The sequence below is a fragment of the Vipera berus genome (genome assembly GCF_964194415.1).
Source record: "Vipera berus genome assembly, chromosome: Z".
Lineage (NCBI taxonomy): Eukaryota > Metazoa > Chordata > Lepidosauria > Squamata > Viperidae > Vipera > Vipera berus.
In genome coordinates this window covers 130,327,776-130,344,391 of record NC_138205.1, presented here as the reverse complement: position 1 = coordinate 130,344,391, position 16,616 = coordinate 130,327,776, and the positions used below count along the sequence as shown (strand labels likewise).

The 16,616-nt window shown below is 46.3% G+C and overlaps 1 protein-coding gene and 1 long non-coding RNA gene across 2 annotated transcripts in view; both read right to left on the bottom strand.

Annotated features, from left to right (window-relative positions):
• Positions 1-1,051: 1,051 nt before the first annotated feature.
• The window catches only part of LOC308677644, a 792,073-nt gene continuing 776,508 nt past the window's right edge, over positions 1,052-16,616 (bottom strand). Inside the window, exon 3 of the long non-coding RNA XR_014028542.1 lies at positions 1,052-1,097. This is a non-coding gene — a long non-coding RNA (uncharacterized lncRNA). The remainder of the gene's footprint in view (positions 1,098-16,616) is intronic.
• The window catches only part of PTH1R (parathyroid hormone 1 receptor), a 36,698-nt gene continuing 25,151 nt past the window's right edge, over positions 5,070-16,616 (bottom strand). The window contains exons 7-12 of the mRNA XM_081344219.1: positions 13,872-13,932; positions 12,481-12,547; positions 10,409-10,503; positions 7,401-7,542; positions 6,361-6,402; positions 5,070-5,473 (exon numbers count right to left, since the gene is read on the bottom strand). Coding sequence (XP_081200345.1) covers positions 5,111-5,473; positions 6,361-6,402; positions 7,401-7,542; positions 10,409-10,503; positions 12,481-12,547; positions 13,872-13,932 — 770 coding nt within the window. The 3' untranslated portion in view covers positions 5,070-5,110. The remainder of the gene's footprint in view (positions 5,474-6,360; positions 6,403-7,400; positions 7,543-10,408; positions 10,504-12,480; positions 12,548-13,871; positions 13,933-16,616) is intronic.

Sequence of the window (16,616 nt, the reverse complement as noted above, 5' to 3'; positions counted from 1 at the left end):
AAGTAATTTACTACATGACATAAAATTAAAATCTAATGCATAAAAGAAACAAATCAATAAATAAAACTGGAAACTATTTTTTTTGACCCGTAAATAAACGTTGCCTGGAATGGGCTATGATTGAGCAACGAGATAATTGTGATCAGAGCCTCACATTCCACATTCTGAGTTTTGAACGTCATTTTACAACTTGGGAAAGAAATTCTGGGCATCTGGCTTTTCAAAATGACAATTCAATTAAAAGTTGGTGGGGCACTGGCAGCTGCTTGCCAAGCAGTGCTTGTTGCTTTTGTGTGTGTGCGTTTGTGTGTTGTGTGTGTGTGTGTGCGCGTGCGCGCATGTGTGTGCGTGCACAGTGCGGTGCAAGCTGAAGTCAACGTTTTCTTGCTTGGAAAAATCTGGAATAAAATGTCTGGTGAGGGTTACCAGCCGTGGCAATCTGGATTCCTGGTACAAATTGCTGTCGATTCCAGCTTTTCCAGTTTGGGAGATCTGAGCTATCAAAAATCAAGCTATGCAGCTAGTCCTGGACTTATGACGGCTTTCTGCAAGAAAATAATTAGGCTCAGCATGAAGGACCCCCACAGTCCTTCCTCCTTCCTTCCTTCCTTCTAGCACTGATGATGTTCCTTAGTTGGGTCATGAAACATCTGCAAGGAAACCACCCAGCTCAGAGAGCCCCAAGGACCCCACAGTCCTTCCTTCCTTCCTTCCTTCCTTCCTTCCTTCCTTCCTTCCTTCCTTCCTTCCTTCCTTCCTTCCTTCCTTCCTTCCTTCCTTCCTTCCTTCCTTCCTTCCTTCCTTCCTTCCTTCCTCCTCCTCCTCCTCCTCCTCCCTTCTAGCACTGATGATGTTACCTAGTTGGGTCATCAAATGTCTGCGAGGAAATCACCCAGCTCAGAGAGCCCCAAGGATGCCATATTCCTTTTTCCTCCTCCTCCTTCTCCTCCTCCTCCTCCTCCTCCTCCTCCTCCTCCTCCTCCTCCTCCTCCTCCTCCCTTCTGGCACTGATGATATTGCCTAGTTGGGTCATGAAACATCTGCAAGGAAACCACCCAGCTCAGAGAGCACCAAGGATGCCATATTCCTTTTTCCTCCTCCTCCTCCTCCTCCTCCTCCTCCTCCTCCTCCTCCTCCTCCTCCTCCTCCTCCTCCTCCTCCTCCTCCCTTCTAGCACTGATGATGTTCCCTAGTTGGGCCATGAAACGTCTGCAAGGAAACCACCCAGCTCAGAGAGCACCAAGGATGCCATATTCCTTTTTCTTCTTCCTCCTCCTCCTCCTCCTCCTCCTCCTCCCCCCCTCTTTCTTCTTCTCATTCCTCCTCCTCCTCCTCCTCCTCCTCCTTCTTTCTCAATTTTTACCATACAACCTTAGGGGAGGGAGAGAGAATGCTACAGGTAGTCCTCGCTTTACAACTGTTTGTTTAGTGACCAGAATTACCACAGTAGTGAAAAAAGTGACTTATTACACACTCAAAAAAAGTGTGACTTTTCACACTTACGACCATTTCGGCATTTCATGTGATCAAAATTCAGACGCTTGGCACTTGACCCCTATTTACCTCGGTCACAGCCTCCCGGAGTCACGTGATCCTTTTTCGCCACCTTCAATAGGGGAGCCAGATTCACGTAGCGACCGTGCGACTTAAGTTAACAACCCCAGTGGTTCACTTAACAACTGTGGCAAGACAGGTGGTAAGTCAAGGACTGCTTGTATTTGTGTCCCATGGAAACAGACAAGTAAAAAACACACGTCACAGAATGCTGGCATTAGCTGGAGAGAGTTCAGCTTTTATTTTGGTTTTAAATGAGGAAATTCCTAGTCCTTATGGCTGCAAACCATATAGGAGGTTTCGGAAAGCCAGGGGGGTCGAGTAAGAATATGAGCGATTTGGGGTCCATTCCTCGGGGTGTATAGGGGGTCTGGAGAAAGCACCCATTGCTTCCCTTCGTAGTTCCCCCACCCTTTTCACGAAATTTCACCGAAGCAGCATAAATTAAACAAGACACGGTGGAATAAATTAGACAATATAACATCCATTGTGCAAATTTGAAGGGAAGAAACCAGCTTATTATTATTATTATTTTTTAAAAAAAACATTTTTTTTATCGTAACCTTAATTTTCAGAGCGATTTTGTTTTCCTCCAATTGTTTGCTATTGCAAGCGGTGTATGTGATCAAGAGTCCTCTGGGTGGGCAGGCGGGGGGGGGGAGAGGAGGGAAGAAGTGGGTCAATAAAGTCAAAATGGCGTCTGCGATTGTGCAGCCAAACCCTGGATGACTTTTTCTGAACGCCCCTGGAGATGCCTGAAGATGGGAACACGTTCAATCCGAGCGAGCGAGTCCTTTATTGAAGCAGTGATGACAATCTGTCATGGCTTCCTTGCAAGGGATTCTGGGTGCTGTTCTTTCTAACAAGGAGGCATTTGTTAAAAAGTCAAACCGGTGCAAATGTCATAACCCAGTGCTCCTATTTGCAAGAGGAGAAGTTTTCTAGCAATTCTAGGCCTTAATAATATTTAAAAATCAGGATAGAAAACGAAATTCCTGCCTGAGCAGGGGGTTGGACTAGATGACCTCCAAAGTCCCTTCCAACTTTATTATTATTATTATTATTATTATTATAAATATGTCATTAGTACCAGTTCAGTTAAGGAAGATACCTTATCCCGGTGTTGGGATGAACTGATTCCTCGGTCTGCAACAATCCTCGGTTTACAACCATTCATTTAGTGGCCGTTCAAAGTTACAACACCGCTGAAAAAAGCGAACACTCCTCACAGTTACAAGCGTGGCAGCATCCTTGCGGTCATGTGATCAAAATTCAGGCGCTTGCCAGGTAGTCCTCAAGTTACAACCACAACTGACCCCCAAAATATCCATTGCTAAGTGAGACATTTGTTCAGTGAGTTTTAGCCTGATTTTATGACCTCCTTGCCACAGTTGTTAAGTGAGTCACTGCACTTGTTAAGTTACTAACACAGTCCTTAAGTGAATCTGGCTTCCACCATTGACTTTGTTTGCCAGAAAGTCACAAAAAGGGGATCACATGAGCCTGGGATACATCGTCATAAATATGACTTGGTTTCCAAGCACCTGAATTTTGATCATGGACCATGGGGAGGCTCCTATGGCCATTAAGTGTGAAAAACAGTCCTTTTGCAGTGCTGTTTTAACCCTGAATGGTCACTAAACGAACGTTTAAGTTGAGGACTAACTGTATTTACAATGGTTGCAGCATTGTGAGAGTCACAAATTGTCCATTTGCAACTTTCCCAACTGGCTTCTGAAGCCGGATTCACTTAACGACTGTGAGATTCATTTTATGACTGTGTAACTCATTTAACAACTGCAACGCTTCTCTTAACAACCGTGACAAAAAGGTTATAAAATCGGATCCACCTCGCTTAACCACCACCTAGCAGTGGGAATTCTGGTCCCAATTATCGCTGTAAGTTGTACAATGCTAGGAAAATGGCTTAGGCTTCCTTCTTCCTAAAGTGTGGGATTTTTGTAAAGAATAAAAATTCCCTTTTAGCTGATTCTCACTCTGTTTATTGAACGGCAGTTCCTGGTGGGAATAAGACTCGATCCATTTGCGAGAGAGAGAGAGCGAGCGGGTGCCCACGAGGACCAACTTGAAAACTGTCACCTTAATGCAACATTGCCTTCGTGTACAACCTTAAAAGCAAAATCGTCCACTCAGTATTTTGGGGTTCCTCGTAGCCGGATCTTTGGAAAACAGAACCATCTTCTGTTTCTTGGGCGCCGATGGGGGGAGGCAGTTTGATCTGGCCCACCGTCACAGAGGCTTTGGATAACACTATGTACTTTTCGTCGCCATGGCTCGCTCATGTGCAAACCGACGTGTTTGCTGCCCCAGAACCACAGCGTCCCAGCCTCCATCACTCTGGGACGGACCCAGGTTCACAAACAACCCCCCAAAATGACCGCAAATGGCGCTGAATAGGAGAGGTAGAAAAACACAACGTTTGGGAGGTGAGGAAAAACAGCCCCGTTGGACAGGGGTCAATCCCCGTTTCTCTATCCAAACCTCTCTCATCCCTTCTTTCCATTGGAGATAGTGCAAACAGTGCTCACTTCTTCACATCCTTTTTAACCTGCCCATCTGATCCTCAGCGGGCTGCCCTTGGCCCCGGGTTGGTTGGTTCCAAAGCTCATAATCCTGCTGCAGGGATGAAGGACCCGAACCCAGAGCCTGCAACCCGGCTCCTTCCCACTTTGCTCTCTATCCAGCGTTGGTTTCCCCTGTTATTGTGAATCAATGATCTGTCTCCGGAGAGAGGCAACATTATCGTCTCTGTTTCGCTTTTGAACTGACTCATTGTTTTATGCAGAGCAGGCTCTAGATTATTGATCTAATCATAATTTATCCTTCCCCAATGAATGCTGGACAATCTCCTGATGCCTTTGCTCGGGGGAAGGGGGGGAGGGGGAAGGCTGAGTCACTAGGAATAAGAGCCCGGGACAATATGATTTTCTCGTGCGGCAAGACGGAAGCAAAAAGATAACAGGATCGAGGACAAGCAGGAAAATCATTTCAATTTTCTTTCGATTGCGAAACCCTTGTTTTCACTTGGTCGCTTAAAACATGAATTTAGCTACAGCGCTGGACGGGGTGGGGGGAAAGTCCTCTCTGGAATACATGCATTGTAGGGTTTTCCCCTCCCACCTGCTAAACCAAATCTTAAAAGCAAATCAACCACGAAGGTAAAAGAAAGTTTTTCTCTGAAATGTTCCCGGATGGATCAGCCTACTGGCAGGGTCCTTTTCGTTCCCCTAAAGGAGAAAAAATCTAAATGCCCTGGGACCGCTGGCCCCTTTGCCCTGCGCTCCCCAAAGATAATGGGGATCACCCTTGCCTTCTAGGGCAGGAGAACGCAGAGACTCTGCTGGGTTGCCAAAATTGTTGCCGTCCTTCATTCCGGCAAGATGGCGTTTCACGTTGCAAAGAATTGAGTGGAGAGTCAAACCCCCCTCCACAAAACAGTGATGGGGATCAATTTTCCTGGAAGTTGCTTGCCACCCGCAGTGATTTCAGGGGGCCCTAAGTGGGGCTTTCTAACCCTCATCTCATTTTGTCCAGTTTACATCACAGATTCTTCTTCTTTTTCCAACAGGGCGGCTGGCTTGTAGCCGTTGTAAAGTCCGGAGCTGTTCTGATAGTCCTCCTCTTTGCTGTAATGGTCGGGCCCTGAAGACACCACTGAGTTTTCTGAGATGGACCCATTCCTGATGTACCCAGGCAAATTCCGGTGTCCGTTGAGGGCGCCGGAGGTCGGTTTGCCGTTCAGAGGGAGTGGCGTGCCCCCTTTGGCGGTGACGTTGGTGACACTGGTGTGGGACACCATGGGTCCGTAGCTGTAGGTGGTGCTCCCACTCCGCGCCTTCCTTCGGATGTCCAGTGCTAATGTCCATCGGCTCCATGACTTCTTAATCTCGGCTTGGACCTAGGGAGGGTGAGGAATGGGGTGGGGGAGAAAAGGATGGTTATTACGGCTGGTGGAAAGTTCTGACCCGGAGCCGTTAACAGAAGACATTCTGGGGAGGCGTAAGTTGGAGTTTGCAAAAAAATAAAAAATAAAAAATCGGAGAAACCTGAAGGGGTCTTAGATGGTTGTGTGAGTCCTTTGGGGGATTGATGGGAAGGGACTTTTGAAGCCATTGGGGCGGTTCATGAGCGTCGCACATACACATCTGGCAAACACAGTCAAAATGGTTTGTGAGACACCCCCCCCCCCCAATTAAGCAGTTGGAATCTAAAGAAGGGATCCGTTAATCAGCTGATTTCATTGGCAAGTCTGTGCAGGGCACTCAGAATGTTTGAAGGAAAAAATGCTTCATTGGGGGATCAGTTTTGTGTGTTGGGCAGCTTTTTAGAACAGCTATTCCCACCTCTGAAGAAATGATGCCCTCCCCCTCCCACTTTCCTCCCTCCCCTCCCTCCCTCGCATCTTCCTTTCTCCTCTCCCTCATTTCCTTTTTCCCTATTCCTTTCTCCCTTTCCTTTCCTCCTTCCCTCTTCCCTCCCCTCCTCCTCCCTCCCTTCCCTCCCCTTTTCCTTTCCTTCCCTCCCCCTCCCTCCCTTCTCTTCCCTTCTCATTCCCTTCTTCCCTTCGCTTCCCTTCCCTCCCTCCTTTCCTTTCCTTTCCTTTCCTTTCCTTTCCTTTCCTTTCCTTTCCTTTCCTTTCCTTTCCTTTCCTTTCCTTTCCTTTCCTTTCCTTTCCTTTCCTTTCCTTTCCTTTCCTTTCCTCTCCTCTCCTCTCCTCTCCTCCCTCCCTTCCCTCCTTCCTTTCTTCCTTCCTGGTGCTCTGATTCTGCAGGCTGGGATACTCACCTCCCCATTACAAAAGCAGTAGATAATTGCGACGAAAAATCCCTAGGAAGAAAAAGAAGGAATAAAATTGGACTCTGGGACTGATTTTTAGGCTACGGGTGGCAGGTCTCCTATGGCTGACCCCCAACTCTGACTTAATCCATAATGGGGTGGGTAACATACAGGTTGTCCTTGGCTTACAACAGTTCACTCAGAGGTCGTTCAAAGTTGCAACGCCACTGAAAAAAGGGACTTATGACCGTTTTTCACACTTACGACCATTGCTTAGCAACTGACTCGTATCTGTGACAGTTGCAGCATCCTGGGGTCACGTGATCCTCTTTTGCGACCATCTGATCAGCAAAGTCAATAGGGGAGCTGGATTCACTTAACGACTGTGTGACTAACTTAACAACTGCAGTGATTCACTTAACAACCGTGGCAAGAAAGGTCGTAAAATGGGGCAAAACTCACAACAAATGTTTCACTTAGCAGCATGAATGTTGCCTCAATGTTGGTCGTAACTTGAGGACTACCTGTATAGTGGAGAATCCCTCATACGCCTTCCTAAGTCACCTGGTTAAGTTCTAGTTTATTGGCTTTTACCCAGTCTGTTGCGTTCACAGGTTTTGTTTTGTCAAGGAGTGACTACCTTGACATGATTTATTTCCCATCATGCCCCGGGTTTTCTTTTCTGGAGGGGGGATTATGGGGTACTAAAATGGAGGAAGATTGAGAGAAATGGATGGCAGCGACGAAATTACAACTGAGACGCATAAAAATCCGATTTGACTTCAGAGAGGGATAATAACTAATAATGTATATTAAAATTTCAGAATTAATTTGAGAAGTACTTATATTAATAACTGCTTTTTAATTCAGTGTTATTAAGAATGAATACTTTATAAATTTTGTGAGTTGTATGGGGATTATGAGAGTTGAAATGCAACTCATGGACGGACATCATGGATGGGGGAAAAAAAAACATTTTATTGCATTTTCACCACCCTTCCTAAATCCTAAACTGGCGATTTTGAAGAAGGGGTAGGAGCGATACGAACCTGGAAGGAGTTAAACAGCATTTCATAGTGCATCTGAATTTGCCAGAGGATTCCGGAAACCTCCGTGTACGGCATAGCCATAAAAACGATATAGTGGACTCCAAATAACGGCATGAGGACCAGGGTGGATTTCAAGAGTTTCCTGCAGAGAAAGAGAGAAATTATAGATAGAAGAGTGTACCTCAGGGATGAACGGAGGGGTCCCTGGTGGTCTCTGAGCTGGGTGTTTTTTCTTGAAGACGTTTCAGGACCCAGTTAGGGAACATCATCAGTGGAATGTATGGAGGAGGAGGAGGAGGAGGAGGAGGAGGAGGAGGAGGAGGAGGACTGTGGGGTCCCTGGTGCTCTCTGAGCTAGGTGGGTTTTTTGCAGGCTTTGGTGGCGCAGTGGGCTAATGCCTCCCTAAGTAACACCAGCTGCCTGCAATTAGTGCAGGTTCGAGTCCCACCAGGCTCAAGGTTGACTCAGCCTTCCATCCTTCCGAGGTAGGTAAAATGAGGACCCAGACTGTTGGGGGCAATTAAGCTGACTTTGTAATAATGCCGCTTGGGGTGTGTGTGAAAGCCCTAACAAGCAGGCATATACATAGAATGAAGGCTACTGCTAAGCTTGTAAACCGCCCTGAGTCTTCGGAGAAGGGCGGGATATAAATGGAATTAAAATAATAAAATAAAATAAAACTAGGTAACATCATCAATGCTAGGAGGAGGAGGAGGAAGAGGAAGGACTGTGGGGTCCCTGGTGCTCTCTGAGCTAGGTGAGTTTTTTTGAAGACGTCTCATGACCCAACTAGGGAACATCCTCAGTGCTAGAAGGGAGGAGGAGGAGGAGGAGGAGGAGGAGGAAGAGGTGGAGGAGGAGGAAGAGGAGGAGGAGGAGGAGGAGGAGGAGGAGGAGGAAGAGGAAGGACTGTGGGGTCCTTGGTGCTCTCTGAGCTAGGTGGGTTTTTTTGCAGACGTCTCATGACCCAACTAGGGAACATCCTCAGTGCTAGAAGGGAGGAGGAGGAGGAGGAGGAGGAGGAGGAGGAAGAAGAGGAGGAGGAGGAAGAGGAGGAAGAGGAGGAAGAGGAGGAGGAGGAGGAAGAGGAAGGACTGTGGGGTCCTTGGTGCTCTCTGAGCTAGGTGGGTTTTTTTGCAGACGTCTCATGACCCAACTAGGGAACATCCTCAGTGCTAGAAGGGAGGAAGAGGGGAAGGAGGAGGAGGAGAGGGAGGGATAGGAGAGAAAAGGAAAGAAGGAGGGAGGGAGGGATAAGAGAGAGAAAGGAAGGAACCTTGCAACCTTCCCACCTGCCTTCCAGCAAGCAAGATCAATGCAGAAAGTGGGATTTATTTAACGACCACACGATTCGCTTAATGGCTGCAGCGATTCAGGGCGTTTTACAGGTGCAAAATCAGGCACGGCTGGTTTAACAGGCGCCTATCCCCTAAAAACTGCAGGTCGGGGTAGGGCGAGGACTAGCTCGCAAGCCCCTTCTTCGCTCCCCCCCCGCAATCCTCTGCCAGGAAAGGCCTGGAGACCCCCAAACGGGGCAGGACGTGGCAGGCTGGCAGAGGCGAAGAGAACCTGCCTTGGTCGGGCTGGCACAGTTGGCTTGGAAGCTCCGGGTGCGGGTGGGGAGAAGAAAGAGGGGTGGGTGGGAAATGTGAATTTGGAAAGAAAATGTTTTAATTCAAAGCAGGCGAGGCCAGCGGGATTGTTTGGCCCGGCTTTGCAAAAACCCCAAAGTTTCGTTCTCAGCCTATCATTTTCTTCGAGATTTATTTCACCCTCTTGAAGGGTGAATGTCGGGTTTGGACATTTGGAGGGTGTTTTTCCAGCCGGGACACCGCGAGGGCCGATGCCAGAGGGTGGGAGGGCTCGCTTGGGGCCCCCCCCGCCGCCACAGGCCTTGGTGCCCCCTGGCTAATTGTTTCCAGATTTGTGGGGACTTGGCCGAATCCGTCTCTTCCGCCTCCGCGTCGGCCTCGTTTGCAGCCGGTGGAGGCTCCCTCCGGGGCGCAGTTAGTGACGGTCAGATGTGTCTGCCTTTGTCTCCTGGGGCTGATGGGCAGCTGCTGCACGGAGCCCCTTCCCCTTCCCTTCGCCCCTTCCTCCTCCTCCTCCTCCTCCCATCTTCTTTTTCCTACCCCTCCTCCCTTTTCCTTCCTCTTTTCCCTTCCTCCATGTTTCCTTCTCTTCCTCTTCACTTTCCCTCTTGATATCCCTCCCTTCCTTCTTCCTTTTTCTTCTTCCCCTTCCTTCTTCCTATTCTCCTTCCTTTCCTTCCCCCATTCCATGTTCCTTTTCCTTCCCTCTTCCTTTCTTCTTCATTCCTCTCTCCCCTTCCCCTTCCTTCCACCCCCCTCTATTTCCATTTCTTCTTCCTCTACTTCCTTTCCTTTCCCATCCCTCCCTTTTTCTTCCTCTTCCCCTTCCTTCCTTCTTCCAATTCCCTCCCTCCCTCCCTTTCTTCTTCATCCTTTCCTTTCCTTTCCTTTCCTTTCCTTTCCTTTCCTTTCCTTTCCTTCCCTTCCCTTCCCTTCCTTTCCTTTCCTTTCCTTCCCTTTCCTTCCCTTCCCTTCCCTTCCTTTCCTTCCCTTCCCTTCCCTTCCCTTCCCTTCCCTTCCCTTTCCTTTCCTTTCCTTCCCTTCCCTTCCCTTCCCTTCCCTTCCTTTCCTTCCCTTCCCTTCCCTTCCCTTCCCTCCCTTCCCTTCCCTTCCCTTCCCTTCCCTTCCCTTCCCTTCCCTTCCCTTCCCTTTCCTTTCCTTTCCTTTCCTTCCCTTCCCTTCCCTTCCCTTCCCTTCCCTTTCCTTTCCTTTCCTTTCCTTTCCTTTCCTTTCCTTTCCTTTCCTTTCCTTTCCTTCCCTTCCCTTCCCTTCCCTTCCCTTCCCTTCTCCTTTCCTTTCCTTTCCTCTTTCCTTTCCTCTTTCCTTTCCTTTCCTTTCCTTTTTGTTCTCCCTTCCTGCATTCTCCCCTCTTTTCTCTCCGCTTTGTCGCTCCGTTTCCAGAGGGAAACGACTCACCTGTACTGCTGTCTGCTGTCACACCTGCCCGCGTTTGTTTCTCGGAGTTTGGTCGCAAGGACTCTGATGATTTTGATAAACAGGATAAAGTTTGCCTGTAAGAGAAAAGGAAAGAAGGGAGGAGGAGGGGGAGGGAGGAAGGGAGGAAGGGGAGAAAGGGAAGGAAGGAAGGAAGGAGGTGGAGGAGGAGGAGGAGGAGGAGAAAGGGGATAAAAAAAGGAAAGGGGGGAGAAGAGCAAGGAAGGAACAAAGAAAAGGGAAGGGAAGGAGGAGAAAAGGAAGGAGAAAGGAGGGGAAAAAGAGGAGAAGAGAGAAAGAAGGAAAATGAGGAAGTAAGGAAAAAAAAGGGGGGGGAAGCAGTGGGAGAGCGTGGGAAAGGAGAAGGGAGGGAGGGAGCGATAGTTTAATACCAATAAAAGTGCCCCTTTGGGCAATTTATCTTTCCAAAACCCATACCACATTTAAAAAATATATATATATATATGGACTTTTTTTGGGGGGGGGTATGTGTGTGTGTGTGTGTGAAGGTGGGATGGGGACAAGGCAGAGACCTCCAGGGCCAGGATGTAAAACGACAATGACAACGACAACAACAACCAAAACCTTGGGGGGGTGCGTGGTTGCAAAAAAACAAAACAAAACGAGAGGGCATCGCTGGCTAACCAGGTTTGAGATCTAACGGCAAGCTATTCCGGCTATCCGGCACCCCTCCCACCTCCACCCACTTTCTGGACCACCCAGACATTTTGGAGCGGTGAGAATGGGGGAAGTTGGCCAGAGGAGATGACGCCAGCCCTTTTCCGTTTACGGTCCACTGACCACAGAACAATGGTTTGCCCAGGATGGATGTTGGTTTGTCTTGCAAAAAATAAATGAAAAAAATTCTCAGGCTGGGAAGCCCGCCTCAGTTTCCCCGCAAATGTTGTCTTCCCCACGTCTGAAGGAAGCCGAGATGGGCTCGGATTGAGGTCTGCAGACCGCCCCCCCCCTCCCCAAGGGACGCTGGCGGCTTCGTCCCGGCCACCGGGTTGTGCGTGTATCTTTGTGTGTGCAGTTATTTGTGACTTGCAGTCTTGGGAAGAGATCTCTGCTCAGCTTCTGAGTTTCTCGCCCATTGTGGCAATTTTGCTGGAGATTTCAAAAACTGGACAACCCAGTCTGATGGTGTACACGTAGTCCTTGACTTACAGACATCTGTGTAGTGACCGTTCGAAGTTACAACAGCACTGCAAAAAGCGACTTAGGACCACTTTTCACACTTACCACATTGCAGCACCCCCACCCCACCCCCCCACGGTCAGGTGCTCAAAATTAAAAATTCAGACACTTGCTAATTGACTCATACTTATGACGTTCACCGCATCCCAGGGTCACGTGATCCCCTTTTGCGACCTTCTGACAAGCAAAGTCAATGGGGGAAACTGGACTCACTTAACAACCCTGTGATTATCCTAACAACTGCAGTGATTCACTTAACAACTGTGTCAAGAAACGTCATAAAATCAGGCAAAACTCACTTTAACTGTCTTGCTTAGCAACAGAAATTTTGGGTACAGTTGTGGTCGTAGGTTGAGGATTACCTGTAAGGTCTCCTGCCTTCAGTTTGGGGTTGGACTAGATGACCTTTGAGGTCCCTTCCAGTGCTGGGACTTTATGTTCTATGAAGGGGAGCCAGGCAGCATGCCGGCTGGGGGATTCTGGGAGTGGAAGTCCACTCACTTTAAAAGCATCCTGGCTGGGGGATTCTGGGAGTGGAAGTCCAACCCCTCTTAAAGCATGCCGGCTGGGGGATTCTGGGAGATGAAGTCCACCCTTCTTAAACCATGCCGGCTGGGGGATTCTGGGAATGGAAGTCCTCCCCTCTTCAAGCACGCTGGCTAGGGGATTCTAGGAGTCCACCCACCTTAAACTTGCTGAGGTTGAGTAACTCTGATTTAAATAACAGGCGAGGCCTGTAAAAAAGGGAACGGCTTTCCCTGTGCAACCCCATCCGCCATCTTGACTTTTTTGACCCCTGCCTGTTAATTTCTCCTCTTTCTCCCTTCCCATACTTCTCCTTGGCTCCGACTCACCAACACGGCCGTGAGGATGGGCACCTGGATGAACCACTTGAAATAGCCAGCGCTTAAATCCCAGCATCTGCCAAGAAAAGAAGAAGCTGCTTCATAAATCTGATTTATTAATTGATTGATTGATTGTTATAAAATAGCTTTCCATTCTAGGGACTGTTTCCAGAAACTTCTATAATCTTCATTTATCAAAAGATCTGTTGAAACCATCCCCAGCCTGGCTGGGAAAGCAAATTTATGAGAGGTTGAGCTTCCAGGTAAAGGAGTAGTCTACCCTTTAAAAAAAAGGGAGTAGGTCTGTCTATTTCAGGAACCACAGATCCAAACAGGTTGGCCTTTAAGAGTGTTTTTCAAATTTGGCAACTGTAAGATGTGTGGCCTTTAGCTCCCTGAATTCCACAGCTGCCCTTGCTAGCTGGGTAATTCTGGGAGTCGAAGTTCATACATCTTAAAAGTTACCAGGTTTGAAAAACACTAGCTTTTATTCATACTATGGGTTTTACAAAATTCCCTTGACTGTTGTTTTTTTTTGTAAAAATAACCCAGTCATTGAATTTGAGCGAATATTTATATATATATGTGTGTGTGTGTGTGTGTGTGTGTGTGTGTGTGTGTGTGTGTGTACACACACACACACATATCTTTTTTAAAAAAATAGAAAGTAATGTTGAGGTAATAAATGATCCAGCCAGCTTCATGAGGAATAAAAATGTCATGGCTACACAAATTATGACTATTAGCAAAACAAATCATATGGCACTCTGGGATTAAAAATATCCTCAAGCGCCAATTTTTTTTTCCAATCAGACAGGCAGTGTGTGCCTATTGCCTACATTCACTCTTATTTGAGCAAAGGAAAAAAATATTTAAAACAAGATCAGACAGAAACCAAGTTTACAACTCTTTAGAGCGGCAAGTTTATTAGGTATCCACATAAATATAAATGAAGTTATATCTATCTATATGTTCTACCTATCATCATCCTTCCATCCATCCATCTCTATTATCTGTTTATTATCTCTTTCTCTCGCTCATTCTATCTATCTATCTATCTATCTATCTATCTATCTATCTATCTATCCTATCCTCTCTTCTATCACTTATCTATATCTATCTTTCTTTCTTTCTTTCTTTCTGTCTGTCTGTCTGTCTGTCTGTCTATCTATCTATCTATCTATCTATCTATCTATCTATCTATCTATCTATCTATCTATCTATCTATCATCTATCTATCTCTACCAAATTATTTCTATTCCATGTTTAAATGGAATAGGTTCTGAATTTCTGGAGAAATAAAAAATAAAACTTGTACCGCAGGATTCAAAAGTTAGATAAAGCATTTTTTTTTTAATGAAAGGAAATTCATGTAGAGCAAAATCACTCTGGACACTTACACGGTGTCTGCTAATGTTGCTCGAAGAGTTGCCCATATTGTGACAAACACAGCCGGAAGGCCTGAAAGATGGAAATCAAATCGCAGGAATGAGTCTCAAAATCGGATCAATATTTCATATTTGTCACCAGCAACCTTCCTGGTGTGTGTGTGTGAAGCGGGGAGAGTTGTGGTGTTGTCTCGTTAGCACTTTGCGGCAGACATCTGTGTTTCATTTAGAACAAAGGTAACAGCTGCATCGGAAATCCTTATTGGAGGCACAATTGTCCTGGGTTCAAATTATCCTATTTCGTAGATATGATGTGAAGACCCAGCTCTCTGGAGAACCTCCTGATGCTCAGAAGGGTGGAAGGAAAAAAGAGAGGAGCGCCAGGTTCAGATGACCTACTCTGGACACACCTGATGTCTGCTCTGGAGAGGTTCCATGATGCTAGGAAAGGCAGAAGGGGAAAAAAAAGGAGACCACCAGGTTCAAATTGTCCTGCTTTGGAAAGCGAAGAAAAGGAAGGCCATCAGGATGTGGAGAGACTCAGTCATGGTGGTGATGGAGCCACCGTTAGAAGAGCTGAAGGACCAGGAAGAGATCAGAAGATCCAGGAGAAGATGGATGTTCCTTTCCTTTTTATTTTCCTTCCTTCCTTCCTTCCTTCCTTCCTTCCTTCCTTCCTTCCTTCCTTCCTTCCTTCCTTCCTTCCTTCTTTCTCACTCCTTCTCTCTCTCTCCTTCCTTCCTTCCTTCCTTTTCCTTCCTTCCTTCCTTCCTTTTCCTTCCTTCCTTCCTTCCTTCCTTCCTTCCTTCCTTCCTTCCTTCCTTCCTTCCTTCCTTCCTTCCTTCCTTTCTTTCTTTCTTTCTTTCTTTCTTTCTTTCTTTCTTTCTTTCTTTCTTTCTTTCTTTCTTTCTTTCTTTCTTTCTTTCTTTCTTCTTTCTCATTGGAAAATTCCCATGGAACATTTCCAGTTTAGCCTGTCCCCAGAATAACAGCCATCTTCCCTCCTGCAGTCAGTCCTTCGATTCAAATCAGAGCAAGCACAGCCACCTCTCCGCTGTAAAAAAAAGCCTTTAAAACAGATATATTTAATAATTAAACATTGGCAAAACTTTGTAACTGGCTAAAATGGAGAAAGACAGCAAAAAAGCAGAAAGCTTGGTTTTTGGTTTGTTTTTTTTTTAAATGTGTATTTTCTAAGTATTTGCAGCTCCATAAAAAAAAGGACAGAATTTTTACAGAGGCCATTGGGAAATTATTTGCCAGTTATTAGCAATAGACAGTCCCAAAATAAGTGCCTTTTGGTTTAACCCTTTTAGGTCCATAGCGATAGAAGAATAGATGTGGAAAGTAGGCCACCAGGTGATCGTGGTTTGGTGAATAGGTACAATATAGCAAACTTTCTTCCGGAAGACCAGAGAGCGAAACATTTAATTTGCAAATCTATTCGCTGGTTGGATTTAATCCAGTTTAAAGAAGCTAATTCTACTTTTCTCACATTTTTTCGGCATTTCTACTCTCTGATTTGGCTGTCGAAGCTAGACAATATGGCACCCGTCTCTGAGATAAACCATTATCTGCGCGAATGGAGGGATTTTTTCCCCCAGCCCATACGGCCAACTTCCCACCCCTTTGGCAGAGAGAAATAAATAAAATAAAAATCTCCACAGCCTCATTTTATTTTATTATTGCATAAAGTAATGTAATTTACAGCCTGCTTCCACTTTGAGAGTCATGTTCCAAGCTGGACTGTAACACGCAGAAAGCTTATGAGATAATAAAAGAAAATTGGTTAATTTTTGAGAAAGACAATGTTTTTTTTTTAACGGTAGATGAGTTTGTTAATGCATATCAGACGTTCCAAGTTCCGAGCCAATATTTCAAGGAATATTTCCCTTCCAAGGTGGATTTTGGCATGTAATGCATTAAAAAACAACCTGCTCTTTCTTCGCCAAAGTTTCTCTTTACATTTGGCCCTTTGCAAAGGTGCGGCATAATCTTAACAAATGTCTCGCTTTACAACATAAATTTTGGGATCAGCTGTGGTCATAAATTGAGGACACCCATACCTGGAGACAGCAGAAGACAAAGAACTGGCAAATGTCACAAAATGACCTGGAAATAGAAGTCGGACAAATGTGGCAAAAGAAAGCAAAAGTAGGATCAATAGTGATAGCGCCTTGGGTGCAATCCCAAAACATCTGGAGCATCCCTTGAACACTACCAGCATTGACAAATTCCCCATCGGTCAATTGCAAGAGGCAGCTTGACTTGGAAGAGCTGACAATATTTTTAATCCATCAAACAACAGCTGGCTATTCCAGGTCCTTGAGAAGGACTCAAGAGTGGACCTGAAGGCCAAATCTAGTCTGAACATCTGGCTGATTCTGTGACCAATCCTAATAGAATCATCTATTATGACATTTCTAAGGGAATGCCGGAACGGTGGAGGATCAGCGTGAACTGAAGACTTCTAGGAGCAAAAGTTCATGAGAACTTGTGGCCTCCCAGAAGCAAGCTGGTGGTCAACCTGGTGGCGCACTCAAGAAGGTCCCAATTCCCAAGACTCAGTCAATGAGACTGAGTCAACCCTCCTGTGGTTCTTCTCTTCCAAAACCTGTCATGGATTTGAGAATGACTGTGACAAGTCTCTCTAAAATGTCTCTCACATGCATATACCCATGCTTCTACAAAATGTCCACCTTCCTCGGTCAGCCCAAGCTATTTTGGAGATCTTAATGTTTCCTTGACGCCTGCAAG